Source organism: Microtus ochrogaster, chromosome 22, assembly GCF_000317375.1.
Source record: "Microtus ochrogaster isolate Prairie Vole_2 chromosome 22, MicOch1.0, whole genome shotgun sequence".
NCBI classification, from domain to species: Eukaryota; Metazoa; Chordata; class Mammalia; order Rodentia; family Cricetidae; genus Microtus; species Microtus ochrogaster.
The window spans coordinates 13,981,147-13,998,525 of NC_022023.1; the positions used below are offsets into that span (position 1 = coordinate 13,981,147).

At 48.9% G+C, this 17,379-nt stretch overlaps 1 protein-coding gene across 1 annotated transcript in view; it reads right to left on the bottom strand.

Moving 5' to 3' along the window:
* The window catches only part of Arnt2 (aryl hydrocarbon receptor nuclear translocator 2), a 147,212-nt gene that overhangs the window by 6,340 nt on the left and 123,493 nt on the right, over positions 1 to 17,379 (bottom strand). Inside the window, exons 13-17 of the mRNA XM_026784429.1 lie at positions 15,240 to 15,312; positions 14,303 to 14,426; positions 11,400 to 11,499; positions 9,054 to 9,192; positions 8,022 to 8,172 (exon numbers count right to left, since the gene is read on the bottom strand). Coding sequence (XP_026640230.1) covers positions 8,022 to 8,172; positions 9,054 to 9,192; positions 11,400 to 11,499; positions 14,303 to 14,426; positions 15,240 to 15,312 — 587 coding nt within the window. The remainder of the gene's footprint in view (positions 1 to 8,021; positions 8,173 to 9,053; positions 9,193 to 11,399; positions 11,500 to 14,302; positions 14,427 to 15,239; positions 15,313 to 17,379) is intronic.

Sequence of the window (17,379 nt, forward strand, 5' to 3'; positions counted from 1 at the left end):
CTCCGAGATGGTACTTGAATAGAGATAGCTTTAGTAAGTTCTTAAAGAAGGGAGTGAAGACATAGGAAGGAGGGGAGAAGGAGGGCAAGGAGACAGGAGGAAAGAAGAGATAAAGGAAGGCGGGAAGAGAGAGGAGAGGAAGTGAGGAAGGAGGTAGGGGAGGGAGGGAGGGAAAGGGGAGAATGTGGACATGCTGTGTTGGTCCTGTTTGCATCTGAAGCCTCCAGGTGACACACGGTGCATGATGAAGTTCCCTCAGTTGTACCTCAGGGATAATCGGAGGTAGCGTGAGGAGAAGCCGGAGAGGCCCGGAGATGATTAGCTGATTATTTATACCTGGGGGCACGCGGTTCTATTAATTACAGATAATATATTTCAAGATAAATTTTTTTTTAGCCTTCTGAGACGGTAAATGCTGTTAAATATTTGCAACAAGGAAAAAAAAATCAATTAATGATGCTGTCTTGGGAATGAAATGGAACGCTGAAGGATGGAAATGACAGTGTTCTGAAGCGATGAGAGCTGCGTACAACATGGTAAGCTTGTCCTGGGGACATTATTTCAGTTCATTTCCAAGTCTGAGAGGTGAGTTTATTATCCGTGTTTCTTCAGATAAGGAAGCTGAGGGCTCAATGATATCAACAGATCTGTCCTGTTCAATTATTATATAAACCTAGAGGCTGAACTTAGATCCTCCTGACACGGAGCCTGCTTGCATCCATCAGATAAATACAGCTTCAGTCTAAGCCATTAGATAGTATGGGGATTGGCTTCATCTGCTGAGGGTGGCAAAGGGTTCAGAGGTCGACACAGCTACAGCTCTTCTGAGGGGAACATAGGCTACCATGGGGTGTAAGAATAGGTCCCACCTAAACCAGTCTTCCTGGAGGAAGCCAGTGTGACCTGAATGAAGGGTAAGGGTACCAGCCTAGTGAGGGAGACTAAAGAGGCCCCTAAGGTGTTTCTGTCGCGGGACTAGTAACTCCTCTAACTACAAAATAAGCATGACCTTCAGCATGGCCTCTCCTGGCTGAGGGAGCATTGTGGGGCCTTCGCCTAAACCTCACCACCTGCTTTGTGAATGGTCAGCATGTGGCCTGTTCCCAAGGGACACAAAGAACTCCTTTCTGGAATAACCAGTGGTCGCCAAATGTCATGAGCTGCGTCCCAGTCATACTGCCGTGATATCCAGCTGCTGCTGGCCCTGGATAGATGGGTCAGCGTCCTGCTAGGCCAGGTGTCTAAAGCACTACACCTCCTGTGTGAGGCAGCTGGGTGAACTTGCAAACCCCTAGGGCAGGTTCTGGTCCTGCTGGATGGAGGCAAGGCTGATACCTTGTATCTTGTTAGTTGAAACTTAATGATACACTTCATTCTGGTTTACTAACATTTTTCCTGGGAGGCTGTACTGACTAGAAATTGCCCTGGGATTCCTGTGAAGTCAGAACGTGCTGTGCTGTCGGCTTTAGCGGAATGGTTCTTAGAGAAGGGAACCATTGGCCCTTCTCATTCTCACAGACAGCAGGATGCAGGCTGATAAACAGACGGGGAGACTGATAAACATCCTTCGTAAGCAGACATCCCGGCCCAACGGGGATTAGCCCAGCCCCTCAGCAGTGCGAAAGCTGAAGACTCCTGCTGGGTAAAATGAACGTGTTTTGACGGAGGCAGCTGCTTCCTACACACCTACCTCCTGAGCGGGCAGACAAGGACACGAACTTTTCGGTCCTCTGGCAGGGAGCTCACCTTTCAACATTGATTAGTAGGGTCAGGTATGTGCATAATTTCTCCAAATTTGTAGGCTAAAAATGTACACGGCTGAGATTTGGGGCAATGTTAGGGGAAGGAAAGGCAGGCTTGCGTCCTATTTCTCGGTGGAAGACACTTCAGATGTTTTTGGAATGATAAATTCCATTCTTCTCCAGCCTTCACTCAACCTAGACCGGGTGGGGCATGTGGTGGAGGCGGGGAAGGGAATTCCTGGTGCCTTCCAAAAGAGGCTTGTCCAGGGGGCACTGATGTCTTCTGCTGTGGCCTGATTTGATCTGGTGTCACCTGTCTAGACTTGTGTCATCATGATTGAATAGCTGGAACTATCTCAGCCTAAAATTGAAAAGCAGATGCAGAGGCAAGACGTGGACATGCTGGGGCTTGCTAAGCCACTGTCTCTGCAAGCACACTGCTAAGCAATTCAGGCTGCATATAAGCAATAGTGGAGCAAGGGAGGGAGGGGATTCCTTGCTTGTTTTGGCATCTTGAGCTATACTCTCTGTGGGTTTGGCTTCCTATGTTTCTACAAGAAACACTGTACATCAATGACCAGATTGAGACAGAGCAATTAACCAATTTGGGGACTCACGTTGTACACTCCCTGACAATCACCAACTTGTTTTATCTTAGCTCTAAATCCAGGCTTCATTGCCCAGCTTTGAGATACTGAATTGGCCCCAGTTTCTGCTGTGCAAGTGGGTGCAGAGATGTACCAAGACCAGCTAACATGATAAACACCCTGAATTTCTGGGTTGCTGTCTAGTAGGTATGCACTACCAGAGTAAACACATGGGTCACTGAACCCGGCTTTCCTGTCTGTCTGTCTGTCTGTCTGTCTTTTCTTCATTCTCTCACTCTCCTAGTCATATTTCTAGGAACAAGCAGTGAAGGACTTGGCACAAACTGGGCCTATCAAGAGCCTGGCCAGGTGATCAGGAAAGCAGACTCTTTTGAGGACTATGCTAAAGAGATGGGAGGAATAATTATCCCCTCAGTGAAATAATGGAGTCACATCCTCTAGAAGCCTGGCTTACAGATATTTACGGTTAAGCCTGCCTGACTTTCTAAGTTCTAACTCAAGAACCTTCCTCTTTGAATACCATCTAAATCCCTAAACACACTTGAGCCAATGCTCTGAACTTTCTCAGTGTTCCTCCTGAGACCGTGCTTGCAGGCCTCCACTGCTGACCTTAACCCAAAGGCAGGAATTTCTCCCTTTTCCATCTCCCTCCTCTGGAGACATGCCAGGACTTACCATTTGTCTGTCATGTTGTTTTTCTCTAAAATTCCAGCCGAGAAGGAAGCTTGAGAATCATTTTATTAGAATTTTAGAGACCTTCTCGGTCAGCTTTTAAATAATTTTTACAAAGGGGACTAAGAAAGCCCGAAAGGGAACCTAGGTTCTCTGTGACATGGGGTGACCACAAACAGACTTTAAACCTCTGGGGACAAGAGAGATGGCCATATTCCAGGACTCAGGCAAGCCCATTCTGGTGGCCAAACCCCCAGTGGTTACTCATGGCTTAGATTCCTGGTGGGAAGATTTGACCTCAAGGCTTCTCTTCCCATCCTTTGAAACCTGCCTTCATAGGAAAAGTACATCTCTCCTTCCTTCCTCTCCCAGACTCTCTCCCTCGGGGAAAAGGGCCAATGGTCTAATGACATTAAGTTTAACTCCCCTTCTCTCCCTGGGCAGCAGGGCTATTCGTTTGCATCACCACTGTCAGTCCTTTGGAGCCAGAGAGGCTGTGGATGGAAAGGAGGAGAGAAATAAATCAACAAGACTAGCAGAATTGGCCCACAGACCCCGGATCAAAACAGACGGGATTAACACTGCCTTTGGCCAGCAGGGTGTATGATCCTAAAGTCCCCAAGTAGTTGCTTTTTTTTTTTTTTTTAACTGGATATAGTTGCCACATAAAGGCTGAAGGGACTTTAAATCTATGTGAACTGTTCTAAACAAGATGCTTTCTGAGGATCTTCAGTGTTCGCCAACTTGGGACATGACAGAGCCTCTGGTCTCAGGCCGTACCATCCTCATGTGGAGCTAGGACCTCCATGTTATCATAGAACATTTCCTCCTCTCACGTGCTACCAAAGTAGCAACTCAGAAGCATGCTGAACACAAGCCCCCTCCCTCCCAGGTCTTTCATGGGCTTTTGCTCCATCAGCAGCTATAAAACCAAGGACCTAAAGCTATGGAAAATCAAAATAACGCCCAGGTGACATCTTTTGGTGTTCCTGGTTAAAATCAGATTTCTTTGTGGCAAGGCATGAACACCCCTGCTTTGAAATGAGACCATAATACTGCCTACTCTTTTTTGTCTATATCTTTCTTCTTGCACGCAACTCCATACCAATGTACAAGATCTGTCGTATGTTCGTGATTATCATGTCACTCACTCTTAATTTCACATGTTCCCCTGTTTCCTGCCACACCTCTGCTAACCTAATTCAGGTGCTTTTTAAATTGAGGGGAAAAATGGGGATAAAATTTGATCTCTACCAATCAAGACAACTTGTAGTCACGACCCTCCTTGGCTGGGAAATCGTTCATGCTGACTTAGGTATCCCCAGAAACAGAGAAAGCATACTACCCCAATTCTCAACTCTTGGGCTTTGGTTTTTAGCACCCAAAATAATTCATGCTTTACAGAATTATCAGCAGAATTTATATGGAGGCCAATAAGACCATGCATTGGCATAGCTGCCAACTGGGACTTATCCTGGGAGACAGCTGCTGATCCTTGTCCACGCCTAGTCCGTGCGATGCACCGATCCCATGAGGACTCGTGTCATGTGATAAATGAGCATGTGGGACCCTGTGTGTGATCAGCCAAGTTGTGAGCCAACAACAGCCACGTGGACCACTGAAGCGGCGGTGCCCATGTGGTTGCTTAGCACCCCAATGCAGCTAGGGCCCTTGATTACATACCCCCAAACCTTTCTCTAACAAGGCATTCATTCATACACCCCAGAACCCCCTCCCCATGCTTTCTTCTTTTCACTTTCCTGGATGCCTGCCAGGATCATGAAAGACTCAGACATGGCACCATCACAGTTCTTTCCCTGGCTTTCCTAGCACCCAGGATAAATTCCTTAGAGACCTAACCCTGTCCAGATGCCTCCTGGGTATAGAAAGGTGGATACAAGGTACCTAACTCTGTCCCCAGCAGGGTCTTAATGGCCGCCTCCTTTAAGTTCTGCTCTCACTCCTGGTGTCTCCAAGCTTACTTTATTTTCTCCTCTCTCTACTGAGGAAACTCTGTGGTGGTACAGGAAGATTTGGGGCGGAGATGAAAGCAGCGGCAGAGCAGAGGCCGAAAACTAAATGTCTAACTCCATAGCTGGGAAACGCAATGCGAGCCAGGCTGGGACTCTATGCTCTTTCTGCTCCCAGGATTCCTGTGCTGCCGACCCTGTAGCATGACACAGCAACTATCCTCAGTTCCTCTCTGTTCGCTTACTACAGAGTCCTATTCCTGTGGGTAAGGAGATAATTCCTGAGGTAGAAAGAAATTCCCTGGGTGGGAGAGTCTCTGGCTGCTTACACTTTCAACCTTGAATGGCAATTAAAAGAGAAAGAAAAAAAAAAAAGGCCAAAGCCTTTCATATAAGCAGGAGTCTTCTCTGAACCAACTAACCCACCAGTTCAGGTTTGCTTGCCTGTCTACCAGCCCCCTCCCTCCTTCCCTCCTTCCCTCCTTTTTTCTGTCCCTCCTTCTGTCTTCCTTGTAAAGAAACCTTATTCTTTTCTTTTTTTTCTTCCCAAGACAGGGTTTGGAGCCTGTCCTGGAACTAACTTGTAGACCAGGCAGGCTGGCCTTGAACTCACAGAGATCCACCTACCTCTGCCTCCCTAATGCTGGGATTAAAGGCTTGCGCCACCACCACCTGGCTAAAGAAGCCATCTTCTGTTAAGGTAAAGAAACACTCCAGAGATGTTCCCAGCAGGAACTTGCATCCAGCATTTATGACTTACTCCCAAGAGAGATGACGCAGGTAGTTGGTTTAAATCTCAATAGCATTTGGGACAAGGATCTGTCCCTGATCCTTTGGGGACTATGCTCAGACATTCTTAAAAATGGTGAAGGTATCAGAAGACGGGAAGGAAGCTGCTTCTAATGGGCAGGGGACACCTCCTTTTCACCCTAGAAGCTCTAGGATTTATCTGTGTCTGTTTAGGACCAGCATAGGGAACTTTTCTACAGTTCCCAAGGACTACACTTGCTTTGACGCAGCCTTGAGAACTAAGGCAAGGTTAAACCTGGACATCTGAAAAGAGGGGCCTACACCCCATTTCCCCTGTAATGCTGCAAGGTGCTGTTGTCAGCGCCCCAATGAACACCAGGGTTGTATGTGTGTGGTGCCCGGAGGCTCCCAGGCAGAGTGGTGTTGCGGGAGGTCCTTCCGCCACTTTTTTAAAGGGAGAGAGACCATGCCCCAATGGGCTGGTATCTCAGTGGCTATAGGCTGGAGGAGCGGAAGGACCTCCCGCAACAGAGTGGTATCTTTCCTCCACAGGCAGGATTGAGCCGGGCGTTCACTGAAATATGCATACTGTTTTAACGGTTTCATCTTTATTTAATAATTGATGAAACTGACCATTAATGGAGACTGCTCTATTTCTTATCTCCTTTCCCCTGCACCCCTTGAGGTTGACAGTGAACCTCTCCCCCAGGTCCTCTTTCTAATTATACTCTCTCTCTTCTGACCTTGACCAAGGTTGCCCCACCCCCAGTAGGACCCTGCTTCTTGACGTCCTGGCCAGTGGAGGCTGAGGCCTCCATTAGCAGGGATTCACAGCCACCATCTCAAGGTAGTGTTCTCCACTGATGGCTCCGGAGGGGGTCTCTGCTGGGCTCCTTCCCTCTCTTCTCCTCAGGTCTCCTGCTCTGTTCCCATTTCCTCCCCTGGTCATCCTCACAGCCAGGCTCTCAGACATGCTATTCCTGCATCCTGCTCCACAGCAGATCTCTCTCTCTCTCTCTCTCTCTCTCTCTCTCTCTCTCTCTCTCTGTTTTTATTGAGCTATATATTTTTCTCCCCTCCCCTAGCTCCCTCTCTCTTCCCCTTCTCCCCTCTCCCATGGTCCCCAGTCCTCAGTCTTATGGCCACTTTCCCATAAGATCGACAGGTGAGCCACTTAAACGGAAGCTCTGAACTTGACAAGTGAAATTGGGAGGTTTAGGCTTGGCTTCCTGCTCACTTGAGGGTTTACAAAGAAAAACCCTGCATGCCACTCTCTTGGACGGTACCAAGTGACGGTACCACGAGGGATCAGGCAGGACCACCCCTTCTGTGGAGTGTGACCCCGGCCCTGGGAGAGATGCTATTATGTATCAAACACACCAAGAGCAACTGGCAGAAGTGCCTGAGACAGAGGCAGAAGACACAGCCACAACACCTTTAACAGCCTGAGCCTTTCTCACAGAGCAAGGAAACATTCACAGGAGGTAGGGTCCCCTAGTGACGGATGACATGAAGTTGTTAGGATCTAGAATCACCCAGGAGACAAACCTCTGAGTGTGTGTGTGCAGGAGTTTAGAGGCTGGATTAATTGAGTTTGGAAGATTCATCCTCACTGTGGGGTACCACTATCCATGGGCTGGGGAAATAAAAATAAATACGAAGGAAATACTAGATACGCAGTAAAGAGTGAGCTGAGCACTGGCACTGGTCTCCCGATGCCCAGCTGCAGTGACAGTGTGACCCTTCCCCTGTGATGATGGATGGACCCTCAAATTATGAGCCAACATAAACCATGCTGCCCTGCAGTGACGTCTGCCAGGTATCTTGTCTCAGAATGAGAGGAACATAGCAATACTTTGCAGTATTAAAAAAGGGAACTTTCTGGGTTTGCTGACCCAGCCAGCCATCCCTGGCTTCTCTGGGTTTCTGAACAGAGAATGGAGAACGGTTTACTTCTAGGATGTGAAAGTCTCTTCCTTGGGCCACGTAGGGTTAAACTAGCAACTGAGTCACATCATAACACAGGGAAGAAAAGGTACCATTTCTGCCTTGATATAGCCATGCTGAACCACAGTGTCAAGGTGGTATACTTCCAACACTTAGGACACCCAAAGCCCTCTTGATTGTAGCCAGAAAGGAGAGGAGCTGGGGCACTTCAGGGGCCCTGCCCCATATCCTGAGAGCTTGGGGCTTTGCCCTATACTCTAAAAGAAGCCCTGGTTCAGCTCCTGGACACAGGATGCTCAGAACATGAGTTCTTTCCTTCGTTCCCCACCTACCGAACCCCGGAGTCCTGTTGGCCAGACTGGGGTAGGCGTTTCCACTGGGCGAGGAGGCCGCTGGACTGGAGAGAGGACTGTAAGAAGAAGGGTCAGCAGGGTAGGGGTGGCCCGATCCAATCCCGAAGGCAGATGACTGCGTCTTGCTGGGCTGGGGTAGGATTTGTTCTGGTTAGGACAGAAAGAGGCAGGACCAACCCGCCTCCCGTGAGCCCCACCCTTGAGGTCCCTTCAGGAACAGCAGGCCCTGGTTCCCTTCACTGCCTGGGATAAGCTCAGTGTGTGTCGGCCAGCCAGCATCCTAGCCCTGGAGACTTGGGGTGGAGCTGGTTAACATTACCTTGAGGACTACAATGGCCTGGCTTCTCCAAGTTCAGCTTATAAAGTCCCCTCATCTGAATAAGACCTATCATTCTAGAACCTTCCAGGGAACCAGGTTGGGTATTTATAGGCCCTCTTGGCACAGTAGCTACCAGAGCTCCAAAGTGGTGGGGGGCTTTTTTTTTCTGGAGAAGCTTTGGGTGCCTGATTCATATTCTCTCTCTCTCTCTCTCTCTCTCTCTCTCTCTCTCTCTCTCTCTCTCTCTCTAGTTTTATTGATTTTTTTATTGAGCTGTACATCTTTCTCTGCTCCCCTCCCTGCCTCTCCCCTCCCCTTCAACCCTCTCCCAAGGTCCCCATGCTCCCAATTTACTCAGGAGATCTTGTCTTTTTCTACTTCCCATGTCAATTTGATCTATGTATGTCTCTCTTAGGGTCCTCATGGTTGTCTTGGTTCTCTGGGATTGTGATTTGTAGGCTGATTTTCTTTCTTGCTCTCTTTCTTAAGAGAAAGTTGTGAGAAGGGGTGTTGATCAGAAATCCCTGGGGACCCAGCTCTCAAAGTGCTCCACGGGATGGCAGGGACTCACGAGGAACTGGCTGTTCTAGCTGGGAGCACTGACCTACCCTCAGAGTTGGGACCCCAAATAGCAGATGGTATGTGTTCTGTCACTCTGGGCACCCAGGGTCGTGCCTCATAGGCATTCATACCTGCCCTGGGAAGGGTGGACGGCTGCCTGTCCATGCCACCTGGCCTTGGTTCAGCTGCCGGGAGATCTGGGATATGTTCTGGCCCGTAGAGGAGGAGGACTGGATGTCATTCACTCCAGGCACATGGACCACAGAAGAGCTAGGAGAAGGAGATACATTTATTCCCAGAAAATGGCCGGCTTTCCTGAGTCTCTGTCAAAAGATTCCACACCTGCTCTCCTTCCTCCTTGTACACTGCCCAGGGGGTCCTTGCCGGTTTCTATTCTCAGCCTCCTCTCCCAGGGTCTGTCAGCTTTTGGATTTTCCTACCACTGTCTTTCACTGCTCACCCCCAGATCTCTATAAAAGATTTCATTCCAAGAAGAGACACGAGTCTTAGAATACAAATCAGACTCCCGGCTACCTGCTCTCCGTGCTCTGGTTAATTTGTCCCTTTGGGGCCCCGAGGAAGCTTCCAGGCTCTGCACATAGGCAGCAGGCTGTCAGTTTCAATACTGAGACAAACCAGGGAATGGAAGGCCGCTGCGAGGGGCTCAGTCAGGCATGCTTACCTCTTCGGCCCTCAGGTGACTTAACTTGCTGCACTTTTACTGGGCACCTGCGGTATGGATCACAGTTCCTAGCTCTCCGTGTGCCTGGAGAGGATGCTCTGACACCATCTTCACTATATCGCCAGGTCCTTCTTCCAGGAGTGTTTTGGGCGATGTGGACGGTAAGCCCATTGAAAATGGAAGAGTCTGGAGGGAGACTTATACTGCTCCAGGCCCTACCTGGGTCTGTGCTGGGGGCCTGTGGATATACTCAGTGAGGTGGGCTGTGCCTAATTTTAGGTTTTTAGGTGGGTTTTGAAAGAAAGAGAGTGTATTCAAGCCTTTTCCTGTTTTCTCGGACTCCTTGCAGATTGGAAAGCAACTTTGGCTGTTCAAACATCACGTCTGTCTTTCTAGCTGGGTCGACCTAACAAAACACTAGCTCTTTCCCACTTCCCTCAGGATGTTTCAGTTCAGAGGGTATTTTCTTTTTGCTTTTTTGTTTGTTTGTTTGTTTGTTTGTTTGCTGTTTGAGACAGGATCTTTCTTACTAAGTGGCTTTGGCTGTCCTGGAACTCACGGAGATCCGCCTGCCTCTGCCAAAAGGCATTTTTAGCCCAAGTGCTGGCATAAAGGATGTATGCCACCATGCCCTGCGGAGGATATTTTCTTTATTTTTGATTTGGTTTTAAGAAATCAGTTATATTAATTATACAAGGTATAATTAATACTGGCCATGAATTCATGGCGATTTTCTGCCTCAGACTCTTGAGTGCCGGGTTTATAGATGACGGCAATCATGCCTAGCTCCCAAGTAATGGATCTTACTACGGTACTATCATATATACACATTTCCTCTGCAGCTCCCTTTCTATCAAAGGACATTTTCTTGTTCTTGTTCCGTGTGGTGCTCCTCCAATACATGCCTCAGCCTGCATAGCCCTCCCTGGGATGCTAAGGAGGAACAGCTGTAACTCTGCCTGGGCTTTTTGGGACCAAGCACTGGCCTTTGTGCCCAGCCTCCCTAGGGCCTCTGGTCCCACCTGCTGCTGATGTAGGAAGTCTGTTCTTAGAACAGCAAGAAAGGGAGATTCCTATCCCATTGTGGCCAATGTAGTTTCTGGGCACTGAATTTGCATGCTCAACCCTGGTCCCTGCAGGGTCCCTGAAGCCCTGCTCAGAATCGGGCCAAGCTCAACTGGGAGGTAGGGAAAACGCCACCTTGCTGGGTCTGGGTTATGCGAGGCTTCCAGGGATCTTAGAGGTAGCTGGTGGGGCATAGGAGAATGTCTTCCCTGAGATTTGCTGGCCTGTCCTTTGGTAAAAATCCTGGGTTCGTGCTTGCATTTCCTCGGAGAAACTGGAGGCCGGCCTGGTCCTCAGCGGTGATGTCAAGCTTCCTCAGTAAGCTGCAGCATGCCCTGATGCTAAGCTAGGCACCCTGCTTAGCTTGGTGCCTTGAGTGGCCCTTGAGGCTGAGGCTCAGATACGACAGACCATCTTTTCTCCTTGCACTCGGCCATGGTCTCAGCAAAATCAGAGGAAAGGGCAGTTCTGGTTACTTTCTCAACAGCCCTACCTTGATCTTGGCAACAGACTCCTCCCCTACTAGGATCATAGAGAGGCTGATACCTTTGGTGCCTGAGAGTCACTGACACTCAGTGCTTATGGAGGGGCTGATGGACAGAGCCAGCAGTCCAGAGTCTCCATCCTGGCTCCACCCCACAGCACAGCAATGACCAGTCCCTATTCAGCTCGCAGAACCAAGGCTGACATTCAGGCTTTCCTTCCTACCATTCCCCTCCCTGGCACCTACCTGAAGGCCTTGCCCGAGTGCCCGGCAGGGAATGGACTTCCTTGGGAGTAGATCTGCTGGCTGCCTGATGCCGAAGCTGAGCTCATCATCTTCTTTTCCGCTAGGAAAACCATAGGAGTTGCAGGTGAAGGTTCCCGCACCCCTGTGCTGCGGGCCATGCAGGGGCACGGGAACTTAGGGGTCACCCTTGCATGTCCCCTCGTAGGTGGTCTCTCCTAACTCCTAGGGTGGCCCAGTCACCTGAAGGCAAGCCATTGAGAGTGGGGAAGGCACTGCTATATTCAGTATTCCCAATTTCATGGGTGGTGGTGGTGGGGGGGAGAGCACACAATAGGGAATGGGCAAAAATGTGAGGACACCCTGGGTAACCTCAGCTGCCTGACCTTGGACCTCAGCTCTGCCCTTTGTGTTACAACTGCTACCTGGGATGCTCTTTGGACTTGCCCGTGCCTCAGTTTCTCCACCTGAAGAAGATAACTGCAGGGTCTATGGCACAGGACTGTGGTGAGGATTCTGTGTATTAACACAGGTCAGGTGTTTGCTGAGGGCGGTGCCGGGAAACCAGAAACAGCTTACACGTTTGCTTCCATTTTTACAGATGAAAAAACTGAGGCCCTGCCTGTCCCAGGTCACGGGACACCAAGGAAGGACCCGATTTGAATCCCAGTCCAGGGCCCCTTCCCCGACCTGATCAGCAGGTACTGAGGGATACCCCAGACTGACTGGCCAGGACAGCTGGGTGGTGCTGCCTGGCTTTCCACCAGGGGCTCTGGCAACACTCAGACTCACGCTAGGCTGAGTCACCAAGACCACTGCTCTGCCAGAGAGGAGTAAGTCTGCTCAAGCATGTCACCTGCAGGGACAGGCTGAGAGGACTGGACTCAGGTCACAGCCAGGCTGTCTAGAGCTCTCATGGGAAGGAAGGGGCTCTCGGTGGTGATGTGAGAAGCAGGAAAGGATGCGGCCTCTAGACAGCCAAGTGTCAGCCAGAGATCACCCCTCCCTTGGCTCCATGATGCGCCTGAGGCCCTAGAGCAGCAGTTCTCAACCTGGGGGTCTTGACCCCCACAGGGTTTATCAGATTGTTACATTACATTCAATATCTGATATCCTGCATATCGGATATTTACATTATGATCCATAACAGTAGCAAATTCAGATACAAAGTAGCAATGAAATCATTTTCCTATGGTGGGCACCACAACATGAGGAATGGTATTAAAGGGCCACAGTATTAGGAAGGTTGAGAACCATTGGGCTAGAGCATCATGAAGCCGATATGTCCCAATCATACTGTCACTCTCAAGGCACCATGAGGAAGGACACCCAGCCTGGATGCATGACAGTGATGATTCATGCATGACAGTGACGATTCAGCATGTGTGCCCTCCCTGAGCCCAGCTTCCTGGGCGGCTGGAGTAGCAATGGGAAGTAGGTGATTAAGCTCATGGCCCTGGGGCTAGGAGACCACACAGGAGGCAAATAGCCTACTACCATCTCTGTGTGGGGCTCTAAAGCAAAGCCTTTGTTAGATTGGAACCATGGGGCATCCTGAAGGGGCAGGAGCTCAATCTGCAGCCTCATCACAGGGCCTTAAGGGGGGGGGCATGACAGCAAGACTTGAATGGGGAGGAGAGAAAGTGAAAATGGACAGGTTAAGGAAGACTCAGGCCACCCTCTTCTATAAACAGTTCACAGAGGCTGGAGGGTTAGCTGAGTGGTAGAGCTCTTGCCCAACATTCTCCAGCACCACACAAAACAAGCAACAGTCAGTCAGACAGACAGACAGACAGACAAATCAGCTACCACTGCACACAGCACGACTTTAAGCAAGCTACTTTTTTTCTCATGTGCTTTGGTGGTAAATAGTGGACACATTGTTCTTCTATGCTCTGGGACTCTGGTAGGGCACAGTACTTATACATGTACCAATATATGTTTATATGTGTATATTTACACATATAATCATACATATGTACACATTGACATATGTGTTATTAATATATGTCATTTAATAATATATAAACATGAATATATCACATATTAAATAATATATATTAGTTTATATATATTATTTAGTCTTCTAAATCTTTCTGTTTTATTATTTTCATTGACCTGATTTGTTAAAAATGAGGAAAGGCTTTCTGAGTTCTACTTTGTTGTTGTTTTTTTTTTTTTAAATTAGTTTCTTCCTGTGCTTGTGATTATTTTGGCCTTTCTGTATTTCAAAGTTCATGAGATTTATAGTCAGTTCAGGCTGTATGTCCTCTGCCCACAGGGACATTCTGAAGTCTTTCTCTGGTGACACTGTACTTCCCCACTGGATTGAAAGCATCTTCATCACTCGCCCCTGAGGGAGCAATAGTTCATCTCATTTTGTTTTGATTATGCTGGATTGTGACAGCATGTTAATTGGGGGTTACTCATCTGTCGTCCTTGAATATTATCTTGACTTATCATTTTCGATATTCATGTTTTCTTGCCATCTTACTTTATTTTCCTTCTGAAATTTTGGTGATTTTTTTTCTAAGTTTCTTTTCTAACTGAGAGTCTAAACAACCATTTTCCCTCTAAGTTGTTTTCTTGGGTATTTGGTTACAGTGGTGAAGTCTAGTGACTAAGGCATTGTGTAATGGATTAGACTTTGTGTGCTCTGACCTTTTACATTTTAGAGATGAGATGCTGTGGCCTGAGGCTGAGTGTCACAGGTGATCAGGAAGGAAGAGGCAAGGACAGGAATACAGAGACTCTGTCCTGACTCCTGTACAGGCTTCTTCCTATGTCCTACGGCCGTCATACAAAAGTCGCCTTTCCTGCCCTTATCTCTAGGGTGGCTATCTCCAGATGGTCTGAACGTAACTGTAACCCTGCAGCCTCACGGCGTAGCACTGCCTGCCACTTACACGCACTGATGCCCGCAAACATCTCAGCGAAACGAGGATCTCTCTCTTGGGAGAAGATGGCATCTGCCTTTTCCACAGACTTCCCCGCCTCATGAACACTGGCAGGTAGGTTGGGTACAGGGACCTGTGGGCACATAAAACACAATAGGAATCCACACATAAGGCACAGAGGGTACTTCCCACGAGTCACATGCTGTCCCCTGCTTATTCCCTTTGGGTGGAAGGGCTAGTGTTCAAGACTTGACTATTTTTGCAAGGTTGGTGGTAGCTTATCCCCGAAGATCAAGGGCACCTGGGTTGGGAAGTGTGAATTAGGGGTTACAGGAGAAACGCCAGAGTCACAGAGACTTTTTCAGTGGTAAATGAAAAAGAGCCAACCTACTATAAACATCAGGAAGACAGCCTAAAGGTTAATTTGGGGATGAGTTAGGTACTGACCCATGTCAGTTTCTCTGATGGCCAGCTGTCAGAAGCAGGACCAGAGAGAGGAGGAGAGAAGAGGGGCAAGAGGAGATGAGAGAAGGAAAGGAGAGACACGGAGTATGACAGGAAGAGAAACATTAAAGCAAAACAGGTGTGGGAGCAAAGGTGAGAGAGATGCTGGGAAGCCAGGGAAGCCAAGTCCAGAGCCTGCTCTTGCTGGCTCCTGCACCTGGGAGACAGGCCCACACCGGGATTTCCCTCTGTCCCCTAGAGATACTCAGTGTTGGCAGACCACGGCTCACCGCCTGCACTCTCCCGACTTCCTGCTCCGTGCGGCTCACTTCCGGAAGGAAGAGCCACAGTGGGCACCAGGGATAGAAAATACTATTAGTACCTCAGAGATCGGACGGAACAGAGCGCCTTGGGATATAGGGAGCGAGTTTAGCTTTAGTTTAGGGTGGGGATTCTGGGGGCGAGATAGGGCCAAACAGAGAAGAGCTTCCCAGAAATTCACCTGAGATATGTCGTATGACGACAGCCCATCTCGCTGGTGTACCTCCAGTTCTGCCTGCTGCTGTTGAAGCTGCCTGTGAAAGAATAAAGTCAGGGCAGTGTGAGGGAACAGGACGCCGAGAGGCAGAAATCACACTCCTCAAAGTCGCCTCGTAGCCCATGCTCAACAGATCCCTTAAAGGGCTTTCCGCTTCTATTTTATTTCATCCCCTGCCCTTTCAGACTTAGGCATCTCCATGAGCTGTTGAAATGGTAAGGTGAAGAGTGGGTGGGTGTGGGCATGCGCATGTGTGTTCTGTGCGCGTGTAGAAACCAGAGGCTGGCATCAGGAGTCCTCCTCAGTTAGTTCCCACCTTATCCTTTGAGGCAGGATCCTTCGCTGAGCCCAGAGCCCACCAATTGGCTAGACTGGCTGGCCAATGAGCTCCAGGCATCTATCTGTCGCGGCCCCAGCAGCTCCAGGGTTACAATGAGCTGTTTACATGGATGCTGGGGATCCTAACTCAGGCTCTCATGATTGTCCTGTGCTTTTTCCACTGAGCCATCTCCTCCGCCTTCGAATATTTTGGAGACAGGGTCTTGCTATGCACCCTGGCCTGGCCTGGAACTCTTGATCCTCCTGCTTCAGGGTTTTCACTTCTAGGAGGATAGAGAGGCGCCATCACGCCTGGCTCAAACAGCTTCATCTAATGACTTTTATTTCATGCAAGATAAAAAGTATAGTACTAAAATTGTTTTAAAAGCAAAATTCAGGAAAGCAGTTGGTTTCAGCCCCTAACAAAGCCGCTGGTTGTAGTGTGCACACTTGGCCATCCGGGTGCATGTCTTCTTCTTCATCCAGCCTCGCACCAGATTCTCATGGGGGTTATTTTATCCACATGCTAAAGTCGAGAAGCTGGAGCTGAAGGCTCGGGGTAGGTCAGAGATGTTTGGCTACAGCAGAGCAAGGTCTGACTTCAGGGTTGGTTCTCGAGGCGGTTGGCTCCTCTTACTCTGCTAGGCACCTCCTGCTCTGCCAGGCTGTCATGTTGGAGTGCTGGGAAACACCCAGCACTTTCAAGTTTTAAAGTAGGGAGATAGGATTGCTTTCAGGGAACAGTGAAGCCCCTAACTCAGATGCTACAAGCAAGGTAGAGAGCAAGGAACTCAGTTCTGGAGACCCCAGGGAAGAGGTTCTGCTGGAGAACCTGCTGAGCAGCTGCTACGGAATCAAACTGAGATGTCCATTCAGTGAACTAGGCTAAGGCAAAGCAAACCCCCATAGCCAAAGACCAGTTCTGATGATTCATTCAGAAACCCCCAGATTCTTGCTCTGGTGGAACTGAGTGCCAGGGGAAGACAGAGGAGAAGACTGGGGTTCTAAGGGAGTGAAGGATTTGCCATCTCAGGATGGTACAAGAGCCTAGGAGCAAAGGCAAGGATGGGACTAGAAGTGTGTGATGTTCCCCAGGCTGTGGAAGCCCATCCGCAGAATGGAGCACCAAGAGTAATTTTCAAAACAAATTGAGATTTCAAAAAATTTTAAAAGAGGGTTAGGATGCAACAGAGTTGGTAGAGCACTTGCCTAGCATGCATGAAACTGGGAGTTTAATTCCCAGTGCCACACACAGGCAGTTATGGAGACCCATGCCTGTAATCCCAGAATCTGCAGGAGAATCAGCAATTCAAGGTCATATTCAAGGCCAGTCCAGGCAACACGAGACCCTTTCAATTTTTTAAAAAGAATCAATATAATCTTAACTATAAAAGAAGCATCACCGCACTTCCTTGTTCTTACTCCATTATCAACTTTGTTTCCTGTTCCCTGCATCTCAGGGAAGTATGATGGCTCACTGGCAGGCTGCTAATATCAGAACGTAAGACAGATCACCAGTACTCCGCCAACACTTTACATCTTTACGGTATAAGACAATCAATTATCAGATAGAGGAGATGAGGCTCGGCCAGTTTAAGTGGTGTCCCCAGACAGAACGTGGCACAGAAGGGGTTCTAATTCAGTTTGGCAGGGCTGTGGACCTTGTACTTTCCCCTCCGCCCAGTCCAGAATAAACACCCTCCACATCCCAGGGCTCCTGGGGGGACTCTGGACACCTGGCATTGACTCAATCTGGATAGGAAATGATATGACCCTGTATCAGTTC